Raw genomic sequence first — 20,245 nt, 5'->3', positions numbered from 1 at the left:
GTGCTAGTGCTGCTAGTAGTGCTGCTAGTGCTGCTAGTGTTGCTAGTGCTGCTAGTGTTGCTAGTGCTGCTATTAGTACTAGTGATGCTGCTAGTGCTGCTAGTAGTGCTAGTGCTGCTAGTAGTGCTAGTGCTGCTAGTGTGCTAGTGCTGCTAGTGCTGCTAGTAGTGCTAGTGCTGCTAGTACTGCTAGTGCTGCTAGTAGTGCTAGTGCTGTTGGTGCTAACACTGTCTGTCAGACACAAACACAGATACAGACACGTCGATTCGCTCACAAACACAGTGCTTACAAACAAACATTCTCAAACACACAGATACATATGCGACACAGAACAACAGATGTAAGTAAACCAAATAGTCTTCATTTGTTTGTTTTTCATGTGGAGTTGATCCACATCACATTCCCTCCAGTTCTCACTAAAAACCAACATGGTCCCATATCTGTCAGGGCTGGGGGACAATTCCATTCCAATCCAGGAAGCTACGGTGAAATTCAAATTCCAAATTCTCTTCGATGCTTTTCAATTAGGAAAATTTGAAATTGGAGTTGGAATTTGGTTTACGTTCTGAAATGGACTGAACCCCAAGCCTGATAGTGTACAATCCCACCTGTGTGCTCTGTGCTATAGGATCATAATATATAATATTAACAATAATACTGATATGTGATCAGTGTGTACTATACACAGTATATATAGTGACTAGTGAAAGTCTACGAACACGTTGCAGTCGTCACATTTTGCTGCCTTAAAATGAAATATTTATATATATATATATATATATATATATATAAATAAATAAAACATATTTTACAGATCTACAAAGTGAAAGAAAGTTAGAACTTTAAATTAATTAAAAATAAAACAACAAAGATGTCTGGATTGCGTATGTCTTCACCCCCCAGAGTTTATACTTGGTGGAAGCACCTTTGGCAGCCATTATAGCTGTGAATCATATTGAAGATTCTACCAACTTTACACAACTCTTAGGGTAACGTATATCCATTGTTTCTGTCAAAATTGCTCAAGCTCAGTAAATTTGGTTGGGAATCATTGATAGACAGGAATATGCTAACCTTTTCTGATTTTCAAGTAAATGTAGGTCAGGACTGAGACTAGAACACTCAGGAAAACGTCTTGGAAAGTCATTTTGGTGTGTCTTTGGCATAAAGTTTGTGTAATTGTCTCACTGAAAAAAATAAATACATCCCAGGGTTAAGTTTTCAGAAGACTGAGGCGGGGTTTTCGTCTAACTTTTTACCTGGGCTTTGCGCCTTTCATATGTCTTTTGATCCTGACAAACTTCCAAGTCCCTGCCATTGACAAGCATACCCTTAACATGATGTTGCCACGCCAATACTGGAAAATACAGATGGTTTGGATTTGACCCAAACCTGTAGTATTTCATTTTGGCTAAAAAGGTAACGTCTCTGCCTTGTTGTCTTCCAGTATTATTTAACGGCCTTGTTGCAAACAGAATGGATGATTTGAAGTGCGGAATGAATTATTTTTTTTTTTTTACTCAGGCCTTCTTTCCACTTTGTCATACAGGCAAGTAATGTGGAGTGAATGCAATGTTGATGATCCCTTTGTATTTTCCAGTATTGTGGTGGCAGCATCATGTTATGGGTATGCTTGTCACCGGCAGCAACAGGGCAGTTTGTCAGGATGAAAATAAATATGAAAGGAGCAGAGCCCAGGTAAAAAGATAGAGGAAAACACCACCTCAGTTTTCTGAAAACCTAGAGTTGAATTTGTCAGTGGGACAAGTAGACACATTTTAATGCCAAATACACACCCACATATCTTTACAGGAAGTGTTGAGTGTTCCTGAATGGTCCCGGCTCAGTCCTGACTTAAATCTGATTCAAAATAAGATATATTTTTTTTATAATACTGTACATATAATTATCAGGTTTGAATATTGCTGTCTATTAATGATTCCAAATAAAAAACATTCTGAGCTTGAGCAATTTTGACAAAAACAATGGATATATATTACCCTAAATGTTGTGTAAAGTTGGTAGAATCTTCAATATGATTCACAGCTATAATGGCTGCCAAAGGTGCTTCCACCAAGTATAAACTCTGGGGGGTGAAGACATACGCAATCAATGGATCCTCATTTTGTATTTCTTAGTAATTTAGAAAATGTTCTTTAACTTTGAAAATGTGGAGCAGGTTGTGTAGATCAGTAGGAGAATTTTTTTAATGTAATCGCTTTTTCAGATGACATTTTAAGGCAGCAAAATGTGAAGATTGTACAAGGGGTGTGTAGTCTTTCACTAGCGACCGTAATCATACAGTACCTGTATGGTCTGTGCTCTGCGGCCCTGCATGGTGTTACAGGACGCAGTCTGGTGATTGGTCAGTCCCTCAGACAGGCAGTGTGAGCGTCGACAGGGCAGAGTATACGCTCCGTACGAGTTCCCATCCTCCTCCGACGGAGACAGCATCTTATCGTCCTCTCCCTCCCGGGCGTCGCGGTTAGCGTCATGGTGCCACTTAGCATAGCGTGCCACGGGCCGGCGAGTTGGGGTCTTCTGACCTCCATACAGCTGATCCAGGGAGTTAGCCCTGCCAGCAGCGTCCACACCCTCCAGACCCTCTGGGGACACAAGCCCCAGCAGGCCTTCACAATCAGGGAAGTCCCTGTCGTCTGCCTCCTCTGTGTCGATGATCTCCTCTGTGCTGAAAAAGAGAGAGAATACTTGATTAATCCAGACAAGATGGAAAAATATGATTTGAACTGACAACCCTTCAGTTGCCTGTTTCTTTACATTTACATGTAGGTCATTTAGCATATCCAGAGTAACTTCCAGTTAGTACATTCATTGTAAGGTAGCTAAGTGAGACAACCACATATAACAGTCATTCTCTAACCTGGTGAGGTGTTCCCTGGCTGAGGTCTGACTTCTCTAACCTGGTGAGGTGTTCCCTGGCTGAGGTCTGACTTCTCTAACCTGGTGAGGTGTTTACTAGCTGAGGTCTGACTTCTCTAACTTGGTGAGGTGTTTCCTGGCTGAGGTCTGACTTCTCTAACCTTCTAACCTGGTGAGGTGTTCCTGGCTGAGGTCTGACTTCTCTAACCTGGTGAGGTGTTCCCTGGCTGAGGTCTGACTTCTCTAACCTGGTGAGGTGTTCCCTGGCTGAGGTCTGACTTCTCTAACCTGGTGAGGTGTTTACTGGCTGAGGTCTGACTTCTCTAACCTTCTAACCTGGTGAGGTGTTCCCTGGCTGAGGTCTGACTTCTCTAACCTGGTGAGGTGTTCCCTGGCTGAGGTCTGACTTCTCTAACCTGGTGAGGTGTTCCTGGCTGAGGTCTGACAGACTGAACTCCAGGCTGTGTTCTCTCCACATGTCAGCTGACTTGGACCTCTTCTTCTTGAAGCTAACTCCCTCCCGGGGTTCCTGGGGTTCCCGGGGTCCGTCTCTGGTCTTTTGGAGGTAGGTCCCCTCCCCAGTGTTATTGTACAGGCCTAGACCTCTGTCCTTGGGGCACTGGGGTCTAGTCCCTGGTGTTGCTGCATCTAACTGGGGTCCTACAGAGGGGTTGTCCAGGTGGGGCCCTACAGATGGATTGTCCAGATGGGGCCCTACAGATGGATTGTCCAGATGGGGCCCTACAGATGGATTGTCCAGATGGGGCCCTACAGATGGGTTGTCCAGGTGGGGCCCTACAGATGGGTTGTCCAGGTGGGGCCCTACAGAGGGGTTGTCCAGGTGGGTATGGAAGGAGACGGGCCGGAGGTTCATGGCCATGCGGTCCACCCAAATAGGGGAGAAGTCTGACAGGACATTGGTCTGGTTGAAGGGCTCCAGGGCGTGATCCGCTAAGGACTGTGGGATACTAGGGGTGCTGCTGGAACGCGTGGAGGTCTGAGAATTACGGTGTTCTGCTTTGCCCTGAGTGGCGTGGCGGTCGTGGCGGTCGTGGCGGTCGTGGGCGCAGCGGGTGGAACCGGAGCTGGACTGGTGCTTGGAGATGCGGAGGGAACGAGACATGTGTTTGCGGGACAGGTAGCCATGTTGGGTACCATAGAAGGCCTGGTCGCCGTTCTGGCTCTCCACGTTGCCCATGGTTCACAGTCTGAAACAGGAAACATCACAGATAAACAACTAATGATGTTATACAGAGATAGAACAATGTGTGTCAAAACCACAACATTTTAAATCATAGAGAATCCACAAAAGTAACACACTATTGCCCTGGATAAAATAATATAACTGACAATTCTCAAATGTTTTTACTCACTAACAACTTGGATCATGATTTAGTTAACCAACCTGCAGTCCGTCGATGACATCACTGGCATGCTGAGTTTCACCATCAGACTGTCCATCCAATCACAGAGAGAGAGAGAAAATGGGAGATGCCGCTGTACTCTATAGATCTGGAGGAGAGAGGAAACAGAAACCCTGGTCAGTCATCACAGTAGAACTAAATAATACCTTGGTTTTACTAGTAGCCTTTCTGGAGGACCAACAACTGTACAAGAGGAAGGAGTCTGCCTGTTGGGAGTCAATTGAAGGCATTTTGTTGTTAAAGTTCCACATATAATCGGTGAATAAGGCAGTGACTGGGAACACACATAAATGAGGTTGTGAGAATAATGACCAATGATCAGCTAACAGTTTTACTACGACCTGATAGAGCTTTACTTCACCCATATGGGTCATTATACTGTTACTACTTGAACTGGTTTTACTGGGCTATGAAATATGTTTGAAGTGTGGTTGCCACTGGTTAAAACAAGGCCTAATAAAACTGGAGGAAGTGTCACAAACAAATCTGAAACATTGTACCACACACACACACACACACACACACACACACACACACACACACACACACACACACACACACACACACACACACACACACACACACACACACACAAATCCTACAGAAAAGAAAAAAGAAATAAAACATGAGTTCTTTACACAGGGATGCTCTGTGGGTGAGATGTCCCTTAAGTTGAGGGAAACAATCTGTCCTCCATTAGACCAGGGTTCAATAGCTCCGTGCAGGGCCCTACTCTCTGTGACCCTATCCAGCAGAGAGAGAGACAGAGAGAGAGAGACAGAGAGAGAGAGACAGAGAGAGAGAGACAGAGAGAGAGAGAGACAGAGAGAGAGAGAGACAGAGAGACAGAGAGACAGAGAGACAGAGAGACAGAGAGAGAGAGACAGAGAGAGAGAGAGAGAGACAGAGAGAGAGAGAGACAGAGAGACAGAGAGAGAGAGAGAGAGAGAGACAGAGAGAGAGAGACAGAGAGAGAGGAGACTAGAGAACAGAGATAGCGAGAAGAGAGAGAGACAAAGAGAAGAGAGAGACCAGAGAGAGAAGACGGCGAGAGAGAGGACGAGAGAGAGAGACAGAGAGAGAGACCGAGAGAGAGAGAGAGAAGAGAGAGAGAAGGCAGAGAGAGAGAGAGACGAGAGAGAGATGAGACAGATCAGAAGAGAGTCGACGAGAGAGAGAGAGAGACAGAAGAGAGAGAGCGAGAGAGACAGAGAGGAGAGAAACGAGAGAGAGGAGAAGAGAGACAGTAGAGAGAGAGAGACAGAGAGAGAGACAGAGAGAGAGAGAGACAGAGAGAGAGACAGAGAGAGAGAGAGAGAGAGAGAGCGAGAGAGAGCGAGAGAGAGAGCGAGAGAGATTGGCCACAACAGATCCTGTTTTAACAGCCTGGTCAAGCCTGGAGCTTGGCTGAGGGTTAACGGCGATTCAAAAAACGACTAAGCGGTCACACCGCCACTTGTTTTGGTAAATAGCTGAAGGATGAAGGTAGACAAATGTAACCACTGTCTAGTTCATACACGGAGCTATGGATGCAAGGATTGATCAAAATTGATGTACCAATCACAGACTGCCCAGAGAACAGTTTACAGGGAGAGGTAGTAGTGTACTGTAGGAGCAAAGTTAACATGCAGCAGAGAGGGAGAGAGACCGAGAGGACGAGAGAGACCGAGAGAGACAGAGTGAGAGAGACCGAGAGCGAGAGAGTGAGAGACAGAAAGGACGAGAGAAACCAGGAGAGACCCGAGAGAGAGACCGAGAGAGAGAGAGAGAGAGAGAGACCGAGAGAGAGAGAGACTGAGAGAGACAGAGTGAGAGAGACCGAGAGAGCGAGAGAGAGAGAGAGACCGAGAGAGAGAGAGACCGAGAGAGACAGAGTGAGAGAGACCGAGAGAGACAGAGTGAGAGAGACCGAGAGAGAGAGAGAGACCGAGAGAGAGACAGAGTGAGAGAGACCGAGAGCGAGAGAGTGAGAGTGAGAGACAGAAAGGACGAGAGAAACCAGGAGAGACCCGAGAGAGAGACCGAGAGACAGAGAGAAACAGAGACCCAAGAGAGAGACCGAGAGAGAGACCGAGAGAGAGACAGAGTGAGTGAGACAGAGTGACAGAAAGGACGAGAGAAACCGAGAGACCGAGAGAGAGACCCGAGAGAGAGAGAGAGAGACAGAGAGAGACCGAGAGAAACAGAGACCCGAGTGAGAGATCCCGAGTGAGAGATCCCGAGTGAGAGATCCCGAGTGAGAGAGGTAGAAGCGTACAGGGAGAGCTAGTTGGAGCAAAACTAGCATAACACAGAAGTGGTTTCCAATGCTGCCGTGCCTCTTCTGACTCCTCCCATCACATCTCTGACAGGGGACAGGAAATCATCCACTCAGCTCGTCTCTCAATGAGCAGCAGGCATTCAGTCAGCGTGTGAAGGGGACGACAAGAAAGAGGAGGAGAGGAAAAATGGAAGAGAGGAAAGACGGAGGAGAGGAAAGATGGAGAGGAAATGGAGGACAGAGTACATACATCCTGAGCATGCCTGGGTTAGTTAGAGATGGAGCAAGCTGAGCATGCCTGGGTTAGTTAGAGATGGAGCAAGCTGAGCATGTCTGGGTTAGTTAGAGATGGAGCAAGCTGAGCATGCCTGGGTTAGTTAGAGATGGAGCAAGCTGAGCATGCCTGGGTTAGTTAGAGATGGAGCAAGCTGAGCATGCCTGGGTTAGTTAGAGATGGAGCAAGCTGAGCATGCCTGGGTTAGTTAGAGATGGAGCAAGCTGAGCATGCCTGGGTTAGTTAGAGATGGAGCAAGCTGAGCATGCCTGGGTTAGTTAGAGATGGAGCAAGCTGAGCATGCCTGGGTTAGTTAGAGATGGAGCAAGCTGAGCATGCCTGGGTTAGTTAGAGATGGAGCAAGCTGAGCATGTCTGGGTTAGTTAGAGATGGAGCAAGCTGAGCATGCCTGGGTTAGTTAGAGATGGAGCAAGCTGAGCATGCCTGGGTTAGTTAGAGATGGAGCAAGCTGAGCATGTCTGGGTTAGTTAGAGATGGAGCAAGCTGAGCAGCACCAACTCCTCTGTGTTGGTTGAAGTTTCTATGGCATGAAGTTAGGGGGTAGGAGGGAGGGAGGGAGGGGGTACATGGAGAAAGGAGAGAAGAGGACTCACCTTCTTGCCAGTCAGTCAGCCAGCCAGCCAGCCAGCCAGCCAGTCAGTCAGTCAGCCAGTCAGTCAGCCAGCCAGCCAGCCAGCCAGTCAGCCAGCCAGCCAGCCAGTCAGCCAGTCAGTCAGCCAGTCAGCCAGTCAGCCAGCCAGCCAGCTAGCCAGCCAGTCAGCCAGTCAGTCAGCCAGTCAGTCAGCCAGCCAGCCAGTCAGTCCTAAAGGGACTAGTCCATTAGCCACACTGATGGAACAGAGGAGAAAACAACAAAGATGATGCTTTCCTGCTGATGTTCGCTCTTTCATTCACCTCTTTTAGGACAGACCCTTTAGGGAGGAATTGTCTTTGAATGTAGCCAGGACAGAGGAGAGTGATCCCTGTCTTTTACTGTAGCGTAGTACTCTCTCTCTCACACACACACTGCTGCACATGCACTCAAGCTGAAGGTGAAGAGGAATGGTTACATAAAGGTTAGACTGACCCTGTTTTCTGTGCTCTCCTTCCCGTCTCTCTCTCTCTCACTCCTTGACCCCTAACGCTCACTCTCTCTCCCTCCCGCTCTCTCTCCCTCTCCTTCCCCCTACCGCTCTCTCTCCCTCTCCTTCCCCCTACCTACTTACCTACCTACCTCTCCTTCCCCCTACCTACCTCTCCTTCCCCCTACCTACCTCTCCTTCCCCCTACCTACCTCTCCTTCCCCCTACCTACCTCTCCTTCCCCCTACCTACCTCTCCTTCCCCCTACCTACCTCTCCTTCCCCCTACCTACCTCTCCTTCCCCCTACCTACCTCTCCTTCCCCCTACCTACCTCCTTCCCTCCCTCCTTCCCTCCCTCCTTCCCTCTAGCCCCCCTATCCCTCTCACCCTATCCCCCCTACCTCTTTCAGTCTCCATCCTCTCCTTCCCTTCCCCTCTACACCTCTCCTTCTCTCGTTCTCTCTACATCCTCTCCTTCTCTCTTAATGTTGTCACAATACCAGAATTTTTACAACACAACGTTTAGCATCACGATACTCACTACCTAAAACGATACCACGTTTAGCATCACGATACTCACTACCTAAAACGATACCACGTTTAGCATCACGATACTCACTACCTAAACGATACCACGTTTAGCATCACGATACTCAATACCAAAACGATACCACGTTTAGCATCACGATACTCACTACCAAAACGATACCACGTTTAGCATCACGATACTCACTACCTAAAACGATACCACGTTTAGCATCACGATACTCACTACCTAAACGATACCACGTTTAGCATCACGATACTCAATACCAAAACGATACCACGTTTAGCATCACGATACTCACTACCAAAACGATACCACGTTTAGCATCACGATACTCACTACCTAAAACGATACCACGTTTAGCATCACGATACTCACTACCTAAAACGATACCACGTTTAGCATCACGATACTCAATACCAAAACGATACCACGTTTAGCATCACGATACTCACTACCAAAACGATACCACGTTTAGCATCACGATACTCACTACCAAAACGATACCACGTTTAGCATCACGATACTCACTACCAAAACGATACCACGTTTAGAATCACGATACTCAATACCAAAACGATACCACGTTTACCATCACGATACTCACTACCAAAACGATACCACGTTTAGCATCACGATACTCACTACCAAAACGATACCACGTTTAGAATCACGATACTCAATACCAAAACGATACCACGTTTAGCATCACGATACTCACTACCAAAACGATACCACGTTTAGCATCACGATACTCACTACCTAAACGATACCACGTTTAGCATCACGATACTCACTACCTAAAACGATACCACGTTTAGCATCACGATACTCAATACCAAAACGATACCACGTTTAGCATCACGATACTCACTACCAAAACGATACCACGTTTAGCATCACGATACTCACTACCAAAACGATACCACGTTTAGCATCACGATACTCACTACCTAAAACGATACCACGTTTAGCATCACGATACTCACTACCTAAACGATACCACGTTTAGCATCACGATACTCACTACCAAAACGATACCACGTTTAGCATCACGATACTCACTACCAAAACGATACCACGTTTAGCATTACGATACTCAATACCAAAACGATACCACGTTTAGCATTACAATACTCACTACCAAAACGATACCACGTTTAGCATCACGATACTCAATACCAAAACGATACCACGTTTACCATCACGATACTCACTACCTAAACGATACCACGTTTACCATCACGATACTCACTACCAAAACGATACCAGGGGGAAAAAATTGCGTATCAGCCAAAGTCCCAGAATGACACTTGATCCAGACAGATAAAGTCAACAACTGCTCTGATTAATTGCTGGGCATCATTTGAGTTTAATATCATTATATTTGATGTCAACATTTTTCAGAGAAAGCCACGTATGCATTGATGAATCATTTTATAAGGAAAGGCATTCAACTGAAATGTGTCTTCCCCATTTAACCCAACCCCTCTGAATCAGAGAGGTGGGGGGGACAGTGGGTTAACTGCCTTGTTCAGGGGCAGAACGACATATTTTTACCATGTCAGCTCGGGGATTCGATCTAGCAACCTTTCGGTTACAGGTCAAACGCTCTAACCACTAGTCTACCTGCCTCTAACCACTAGGCTACCCTGCCTCTAACCACTAGGCCACCCTGCCTCTAACCACTAGGCCACCTGCCTCTAACCACTAGGCCACCTGCCTCTAACCACTAGGCCACCTGCCTCTAACCACTAGGCCACCTGCCTCTAACCACTAGACTACCTGCCTCTAACCACTAGGCTACCGTGCCTCTAACCACTAGATACAACCACACAGTTAATTTGACTTTGCTTTTACCAATCTAATTACATAAAATATTGGGAATAATTTATTTGAACGATAAATCTCTATAGGCAAGTCAGTTAAGAACAAATTCTTATTTTCAATTACGGCCTAGGAACAGTCTTGTTCAGGGGCAGAACGACAGATTTTTACCTTGTCAGCTCGGGGATTCGATCTTGCAACCTTTCGGTTACTAGTCCAACGCTCTAACCACTAGGCTACACTGAAGTTTTAGGAATAAGGCCTGTTTTTCTTTTGAAGCCAGAAGGAGGATAGTATCAGCTACATGTATGCCTTTACTAGACTATGGGGATATTTTATATATGAATGCTTCCGCTCAGTGTTTGAGATCAATTGACACCCTTTTCCATAGAGCGCTGAGATATATTTTAAACCCTTACACACCACTGCACTTTGTATACCAGGGTTGGCTGGCCTTCTCTAGTCTATCATCAGCTCAGTCACTGGTATACTTTTATTTACAAAGCCATTTTTGGGTTTACTACCATTTTATTTGTGCATTTTTATTGTTCAGAAATGTGGTGGGTTCAGTCTTCGTTAGCAGGTCTTTATCCTGTTTACTGTTCCAAATGTCCAAACTGAATTTGGTAAAAGGGCTTTTATGTACTCTGCGCCATCGGCTTGGAAAGCCTTACAAAATACTTTTAAACTGGAAGAACTTGTCCTGATTGGTGTTTTTAAATCATTGATGAAGGATTTTGAGGTTGATTCCTTGACCTGTCAATATTTTTTATTTTATTTGCCGTTTTATGATTCTATTATACTCTAATTCTGCTAACTTTTCATGTTATCTGTCTGTAATTGTGTAAGGACTTGGTGCTGGCTATCTTGTCCAGGACGCTCTTGAAAAAAAGAGATTGAAAATCTCAAAATGAGCCCTTCCTGGTTAAATAAAGGTTAAATAAAAGGTTAAATAAAACAAAATACAAGTAAATGCAGATGTAACCCAGATTATATTATATCTATTCACAATACAGACGGATGGATAAGCGAGAGGAGTGTGTGCAATGCATTGAGCCTGTTTACACAGATTTCATGTGGAAAACAATCCTATCCTATCACAAACAAAGTACTAGGGGTTAGTGAATTGATGTTACCTTTAGCTAGACTAGACTTTAGTGTACTGTGTAATGTTATTCACTCGACACACACACACACACACACACACACACACACACACACACACACACACACACTAGGGAGAAAGAAGGGGGAATGAGGAGGAAAATGCCATTGCACTAACCTCTGGATTCAGTGAGGAGCCCGGCCAGGCAGAGAGAGACACAGAGACCTAGCAGTAAGACAGACAGCCAGGGTGCTTCCAGGCTTCCGTTCATATTCAACCCCACCACCACCCCACTGGGACAATAGACTCTGTTTTTCAGCTCACTACAGATTTCCAAGTTCATCGTTTTAGTGTGTGTCATCGTGTGTGTGTGTGTGTGTGTGTGTGTGTGTGTGTGTGTGTGTGTGTGTGTGTGTGTGTGTGTGTGTGTGTGTGTAGATTAAGTCCCATAGCTTAAGACAACAGTAAACCCTTTGAAATGGATCCTTGTGAGAACATACAGTTATGAATATAACTACTGTTCCCTGAAGGAGGGAACGAGGTATAACACACTATTGGGAGTCAACGACCAATCATATTCACCTGAAGGAGGGAACGAGGTATAACACACTATTGGGAGCCAACGACCAATCATATTCACCTGAAGGAAGGAACGAGGTATAACACACTATGGGGAGTCAACGACCAATCAGATTCACCTGAAGGAGGGAACGAGGTATAACACACTATTGGGAGTCAACGACCAATAGGGAGGGACCGCGTCCCCCTCTGCCTGTTGAGGTACGCCACCAGCGTCCTGTTGTGGGACCTTGCCAACACATTAGAAGGAAACGGCTCAGCGCCAGCAAATCAGTCAGTAGCTGGCCCGGTCCGATGTCCTCTGATTCACACTCTGAAAACCCTCCAGAGCCAAATCACGGATAGTATAGCATCCCTGGAATCCGGACTCTGAACACAGCCAGAGAAACCGGAATGAGCCTAACTCAGCTGAGATGACACCTCCATCAACTCAGAACACCGCTGCTGCCAGCAGTCTCAAAATCTTCCTCGCTGACTCAGCAGGACTGATGTTGAACCCAGCCGGAGACAAATGGGTCACACGAACTGGCACCGAACCAAGGCCTCCTGAGCATGTTTCCACCTTAAGCAACAGGACAGCACTCGTGAGTATCTTTAACTTTTATTGTGAAACCCCATGCCCTAGCCCCTACGGTCAGAGGTTCAAACTCAGCTGGTTAGCCTTTTTTTTTTTTTTTACGTACTCAAGCAAGGAAGCACTGGCTACACAAGCAGAGCAGAAAGTAAGAACCGAAGACCCGAAACGTACCACACCTGGAAAAGACTAGTACTCTCTCCCCACTAACAGACACCTAAGTCAGAGCCGAATCTCATAGCCTTCATGTGCTTGAAAAGTGTGTGTGTGTGTGTGTGTGTGTGTGGGGTGGGGGAGAAAGTAAGAGGGGGAGAGAGAGGGAGAAAAAAAGGGAGAAAGCTTCTAAATGACTGCTAGATGAGTCTTAAATTGTGTGTGTGTGTGTGTGTGTGTGTGTGTGTGTGTGTGTGTGTGTGTGTGTGTGTGTGTGTTAAAAGCTGCAGTGTTGAGGGTGGCAGGGTACGTTAGCTGCATATTCTCACTATAAATGAAGGAGAGACAGTAGAGTGGAGAACCATGTTTCAGCTCTCTCTGTCGGATTACAGCGGTGAGTCTTTTCTGGGTAAGTCTCAAAAGAGCTTTCCACACCTGGAATGTGCCCAGTATTCTTTAAAGAAAATTCTTCAAGCTCTGTCAAATTGGTTGTTGATCATTGCTAGACAACCATTTTCAGGTCTTGCCATAGATTTTCAAGTAGATTTAAGTCAAAACTGTAACTCGGCCACTCGAACATTTACTATTTTCTTGGTAAGCAACTCCAGTGTACATTTGTAAGGTTATTGTCCTGCTGAAAGGTGAATTCATCTCCCAGTGGCTGGTGGGAACCTGGGTTTACTCTAGGATTTTGCCTGGGTTGATCTAACCTTTTCCACCACTGTGCAGCCACCAATATGCTTGAAAATATAGAGTGGGACTCAGCCATGTGTTGTATTGGATTAGCCCCAAACATATTGTATTCGGGACAAAAAGTTAATTGCTTTAACACATATTTTTTGCAGTATTAATTTAGTGCCTTGTTGCAAATATTTTTTATTCTGTACAGGATTCCTTCTTTCACTCTGTCATTTAGGTTAGCATTGTGAAGTAACTACAACGTTGGACCTGAGAATCTGAGCCCTAGGACCATGCCTCAGGACTGCTTGGCCTGACGACTCCTGGCTGTCCCTGCCCCCTTCCCACCTGGCCGTGCTGCTGATCTAGTTTCTGTTGTTCTGCCTACGGTTATGGAACTGTGACCTGTTCACCGCACCTGCTATCTTATCCCGGACCTGCGGTTTCCACCCCCTCTACCGCACCTGCAGGCTCGACCTCTGAATGCTTGTCTATGAAAAGCCAACTGACATTTACTCCTGAGGTGCTGGCTGACCTGTTACACCCTCTATAACCACTGTGATTATTATTTGACCGTGCTGGTCATCTATGAACGTTTGAACATCTTGAAGAACGATCTGGCCTTAATGACCATGTACTCTTATAATCTCCACCGGCATAGCCAGAAGAGGACTGGCCACCCCTCAGAGCCTGGTTCCTCTCTAGGTTTCTTCCTAGGTTCCTGCCTTTATTGAGTTTTTCATAGCCACTGTTCTTCAACATCTTCTTTGCTTGCCGTTTGGGGTTTTAGGCTGGGTTTCTATATAAGCACTTTGTGACATATGCTGATGTAAAACGGGCTTTATAAATACATTTTATTAATTGTTGATCCATCCTCAGATTTCTCCCACCATAGTCATTAAACTCTAACTGTTTTAAAGTCACCATTTGCCTCATGGTGAAATCCCTGAGCGGTTTCAAATCAAAACAAACTTTATTAGTCACATGCACCGAATACAAAAAGTGTAGACTTCACCGTGAAATGCTTACTTACAAGTCACATTTCCTTCCTCTCCGGCAACTGAGTTAGGAAGGACGCCTGTATCTTTGTAGTGACTGGGTGTATTGATACACCATCCAAAGTGTAATGAATAACTTCACCATGCTCAAAGGGATATTCATTTCTGCATTATTTTTTATTTTACCCATCTACCAATAGGTCCTCTTCTTTGAGAGGCACTGGAAAACCTCCCTGGTCTTTGTGGTTGAATATGTGTTTGAAATTCACTGCTCGACTGAGGGACCTTACAGATCATTTTATGTGTGGGATACAGATGGAGGTAGTCATACCAAAATCATGTTAAACACTATTTCACAGTGTTGACTCCTGAACTTATTTAAGCTTAACTTTTTTTTATTCATTTGTAAAGATTTATAAAAACATACTTCCACTTTGACATTATGGGGTATTGTGAGTAGGCCAGTGACAAAACAACTCAATTTAATCCACTTTAAATTCAGGCTGTAACACAACAAAATGTGGAAAAAGTCAAGACTGAACACTTTCTGAAGGCGCTGTACGGTTTCCAGTGTGTTGAAGTGGTGGTTTTTGAGCATTCACTATAGTGAGATAAAATGAATAGAAGAGCTGTAGATCTATACTAAATCTTGGAGTATTTCTGTAGTGGAGTAGCACTGGAGAGTTCTCGTGTTGTATATTTAGGACGTTTATCACTGTAATACTAAAAAAGGTGATTAATTGCTCACTTGGTTTCCTTTTTTTAACCCACTGATCTCTGATCTTCCACGCTGCACACTTTGGGAATACAGCAGGCAGGTTAAATATTGAACTGTGGAATGTGTGTCCAGGTGTTCCATGCTCCCAGTAAGCTCGCTCCCTCCGTCCGTCCGTCCGTCTCCCTCCCTCCACCCGTCCGTCCGTCCACCCGTCCGTCTCCCTCCCTCCCTCCGCCCGTCCTTCAGTCTCCCTCCCTCCCTCCCTCGCTCCGTCCGTCCGTCCGTCTCCCTCCCTCCCTCCGTCCGTCCGTCCGTCCGTCCGTCCACCCGTCCGTCTCCCTCCCTCCCTCCGCCCGTCCTTCAGTCTCCCTCCCTCCCTCCCTCTCTCTCCCTCCCTCCCTCCCTCCCTCCCTCCGTCCGTCTCTCTCTCGCTCTCCCTCTGTCTCTCTCTCCGTCTCGCTCTCTCCCACCCTCAGTCCGTCCTTCTCCCTCAGTCCGTCCTTCTCCCTCCGTCCGTCCCCCTCCCTCTGTCCGTCCATCCCCCTCCCTCCCTCCCTCTGTCCGTCCGTCTCTCCCCCCTTTCAGATGGCTAAGTATTGCACATGTACTGCCATTACTCTACCTCCATTTTCTTCTCATTTAACTTCTCATAGTATTGCCATACAGGACTTCCCTGCTGTCGCTTGCCTTCCTCTGCCATTTTTACCAACTGTTAACGACGATAACGTATTGGTGGAGAGGCAACTTAGAGAAAACAATCTTGCTCTCATTTAAGGGCACAAATACCAAATTGCAAAGTGAAAAGAATTGGAGTGTAAAATGTTGTGTTGGCGTTATGACAGAGTCTGGGCAATTGAATAATTGGGTCACAGCGAGCAAGAACAAGCCTGTTTCTCCCTGTTCTCTTCTCTTCCTTCAGGACACAGTTAGATAGCAGTCACATGTTCAGTCACATATAGCAGTCACACAGATAGCAGTCACATGTTCATTCCTATAGCTAGCTGTTACGTGTTCATTCCTATAGCTAGCTGTTACAGCAGTCACATGTTCATTCCTATAGCTAGCTGTTACGTGTTCATTCCTATAGCTAGCTGTTACAGCAGTCACATGTTCATTCCTATAGCTAGCTGTTACGTGTTCATTCCTATAGCTAGCTGTCACGTGTTCATTCCTATAGCTAGCTGTTACAGCAGTCACGTGTTCATTCCTATAGCTAGCTGTTACATGTTTATTCCTATAGCTAGCTGTTACGTGTTCATTCCTATAGCTAGCTGTTACGTGTTCATTCTTATAGCTAGCTGTTACTGCAGTCACGTGTTCATTCCTATAGCTAGCTGTTACGTGTTCATTCCTATAGCTAGCTGTCACGTGTTCATTCCTATAGCTAGCTGTTACAGCAGTCACGTGTTCATTCCTATAGCTAGCTGTTACGTGTTCATTCTTATAGCTAGCTGTTACGTGTTCATTCTTATAGCTAGCTGTTACGTGTTCATTCCTATAGCTAGCTGTCACATGTTCATTCTTATAGCTAGCTGTTACGTGTTCATTCCTATAGCTAGCTGTCACATGTTCATTCCTATAGCTAGCTGTTACTGCAGTCACGTGTTCATTCCTATAGCTAGCTGTTACGTGTTCATTCCTATAGCTAGCTGTTACGTGTTCATTCCTATAGCTAGCTGTTACAGCAGTCACGTGTTCATTCCTAAAGCTAGCTGTCACGTGTTCATTCCTATAGCTAGCTGTTACGTGTTCATTCCTATAGCTAGCTGTTACGTGTTCATTCCTATAGCTAGCTGTTACAGCAGTCACGTGTTCATTCCTATAGCTAGCTGTTACATGTTTATTCCTATAGCTAGCTGTTACATGTTCATTCCTATAGCTAGCTGTTACGTGTTCATTCTTATAGCTAGCTGTTACGTGTTCATTCTTATAGCTAGCTGTTACGTGTTCATTCCTATAGCTAGCTGTCACATGTTCATTCTTATAGCTAGCTGTTACGTGTTCATTCCTATAGCTAGCTGTCACATGTTCATTCCTATAGCTAGCTGTTACTGCAGTCACGTGTTCATTCCTATAGCTAGCTGTCACGTGTTCATTCCTATAGCTAGCTGTTACGTGTTCATTCCTATAGCTAGCTGTTACAGCAGTCACGTGTTCATTCCTATAGCTAGCTGTTACATGTTTATTCCTATAGCTAGCTGTTACATGTTCATTCCTATAGCTAGCTGTTACGTGTTCATTCTTATAGCTAGCTGTTACGTGTTCATTCCTATAGCTAGCTGTCACATGTTCATTCTTATAGCTAGCTGTTACGTGTTCATTCCTATAGCTAGCTGTCACATGTTCATTCCTATAGCTAGCTGTTACTGCAGTCACGTGTTCATTCCTATAGCTAGCTGTCACGTGTTCATTCCTATAGCTAGCTGTTACGTGTTCATTCCTATAGCTAGCTGTTACAGCAGTCACATGTTCATTCCTATAGCTAGCTGTTACGTGTTCATTCCTATAGCTAGCTGTTACGTGTTCATTCCTATAGTTAGCTGTTACTGCAGTCATGTGTTCAATCCTATAGCTAGCTGTTACAGCAGTCACATGTTCATTCCTATAGCTAGCTGTTACGTGTTCATTCCTATAGCTAGCTGTTACGTGTTCATTCCTATAGCTAGCTGTTACGTGTTCATTCCTATAGCTAGCTGTTACTGCAGTCACGTGTTCATTCCTATAGCTAGCTGTTACTGCAGTCACGTGTTCATTCCTATAGCTAGCTGTTACATGTTCATTCCTATAGCTAGTTGTTACATGTTCATTCCTATAGCTAGCTGTTACAGCAGTCACATGTTCATTCCTATAGCTAGCTGTTACGTGTTCATTCCTATAGCTAGCTGTTACGTGTTCATTCCTATAGCTAGCTGTTACGTGTTCATTCCTATAGCTAGTTGTTACGTGTTCATTCCTATAGCTAGCTGTTACGTGTTCATTCCTATAGCTAGCTGTTACGTGTTCATTCCTATAGCTAGCTGTTACGTGTTCATTCCTATAGCTAGCTGTTACGTGTTCATTCCTATAGCTAGCTGTTACGTGTTCATTCCTATAGCTAGCTGTTACGTGTTCATTCCTATAGCTAGCTGTCACATGTTCATTCCTATAGCTAGCTGTTACTGCAGTCACGTGTTCATTCCTATAGCTAGCTGTTACGTGTTCATTCCTATAGCTAGCTGTTACAGCAGTCACGTGTTCATTCCTATAGCCATTATAGTATGAAGATATGTTCATCAGCATTCGGAGGCATAGGCGCGAGACAGAGAGACAGAGGTTCATTACCCTACATAAGTGTTTACTTAAATACATAAGCAGAGTGAATTCCAGTTCTGTTCTGTTTCTTTAGGACACAGTTTGCTAGCTGCTATTACTATTTACATTCACGTCGACTTACAGGAGAAGTAAGGGTTAAGTGCCTTGCTCAAGGGCACATCGACAGATTGTTTTCAGCTAGTCGGCTCAGGGATTCAAACCAACCACCTTTCAGTTACTGGCCCAACGCTCTTAAATCGCTAGGCTACCTGGATATATAACATGGATATATGTTAGGTTAACCTTACTACTATAGTGTATAGTATGGTGAAGTTCATCGGCAATAGTAGCTGGGCTCTCAGAGAGAGACAGAGAGAGAGAGAGATTCATATGCAGTAATTAATTCCAGTCACCCATGACTCTAGGGGGAAGAATAGGTTTATTGTGGGGCCACATTAGTAACTGTGTAGCAACAGGAAGACACAGGAATGATGGTGGATCTCACCACTATGGCTTCACTGACACAACAAAATATCCTCTATGCCTCATAACCAGATGATCCATCCTGTCTCCTAGATTATAAACACATGTAAAAGGTGACAAGTACACTGATTCATGGTCCTTGTTGCAGCACATCAGCAACACCTACGACTGACTGAAACAACAGTCTTCAGATAGTGTTCATCATAAGGTAAACCTATGACTAAAGAATGCTTAGTGGATCTCAATACAAAGTGAACTGTATCCATACCCACTACAACATATTTAATGTATAACATTATTTCTGGGGCAACTAACTACCAGGCCCGAGAGATGTAGACACAGTGAATAAACCATACGGGTCACTGTATGAAGAACACTAACCACGCAACGTTATCCCTAGTTCCTTTTGAATATCTAGGACAGTAAAAAAATAAATAAATAAATAAACTGTTGTTTTCTCTCAGGCGTCTAGGGCAGAGGACAGAGGGCTTGCAGAGAGATGACATGCTATCTCTTCCACCCTGCAGCTGAAAGAGTTCAGATGTAGCTTGGAGGGAACTCTCTCTCTCTCTCTCTGCTCTGTCACCTGCCTGCTCTACATAACGAAAAAGTAAACATTGTGTCCCAAATGGCACCCTATTCCCTATAGGGCCCCGGTCAAAAGTAGTGCACTATAAAAAGGGAATAAGGTGCCATTTTGGGACGAACATAAAGAATGAAGGGATCCTTTCTATAACTCCTCTATTTCTTGTTAAGTGCTCCGGTCCACAGAGCAAAGCCAGGCTAACGTTGCTCCGGTCCACAGAGCAAAGCCAGGCTAACGTTGCTCCGGTCCACAGAGCAAAGCCAGGCTAACGTTGCTCCGGTCCACAGCGCAAAGCCAGGCTAACGTCGCTCCGGTCCACAGAGCAAAGCCAGGCTAACGTCGCTCCGGTCCACAGAGCAAAGCCAGGCTAACGTCGCTCCGGTCCACAGCGCAAAGCCAGGCTAACGTCGCTCCGGTCCACAGAGCAAAGCCAGGCTAACGTCGCTCCGGTCCACAGAGCAAAGCCAGGCTAACGTCGCTCCGGTCCACAGAGCAAAGCCAGGCTAACGTCGCTCCGGTCCACAGAGCAAAGCCAGGCTAACGTCGCTCCGGTCCACAGAGCAAAGCCAGGCTAACGTTGCTCCGGTCCACAGAGCAAAGCCAGGCTAACGTTGCTCCGGTACACAGTGCAAAGCCAGGCTAACGTCGCTCCGGTCCACAGAGCAAAGCCAGGCTAACGTCGCTCCGGTCCACAGAGCAAAGCCAGGCTAACGTCGCTCCGGTCCACAGAGCAAAGCCAGGCTAACGTTGCTCCGGTCCACAGAGCAAAGCCAGGCTAACGTTGC

The 20,245-nt window shown here is 45.6% G+C and overlaps 1 protein-coding gene across 1 annotated transcript in view; it reads right to left on the bottom strand.

The window, feature by feature from the left end:
* The window catches only part of LOC115163807 (T-lymphoma invasion and metastasis-inducing protein 1), a gene marked incomplete in the record, with an annotated part of 181,316 nt that overhangs the window by 116,829 nt on the left and 44,242 nt on the right, over positions 1–20,245 (bottom strand). Inside the window, 3 exon segments of the mRNA XM_029715989.1 lie at positions 2,308–2,689; positions 3,297–4,088; positions 4,286–4,392. Coding sequence (XP_029571849.1) covers positions 2,308–2,689; positions 3,297–4,078 — 1,164 coding nt within the window.

The sequence above is a fragment of the Salmo trutta genome, chromosome 26, assembly GCF_901001165.1.
Source record: "Salmo trutta chromosome 26, fSalTru1.1, whole genome shotgun sequence".
Classification (NCBI taxonomy): domain Eukaryota; kingdom Metazoa; phylum Chordata; class Actinopteri; order Salmoniformes; family Salmonidae; genus Salmo; species Salmo trutta.
The sequence above is the reverse complement of the archived record's forward strand: the minus strand, read 5'-3'. Positions and strand labels throughout refer to the sequence as shown.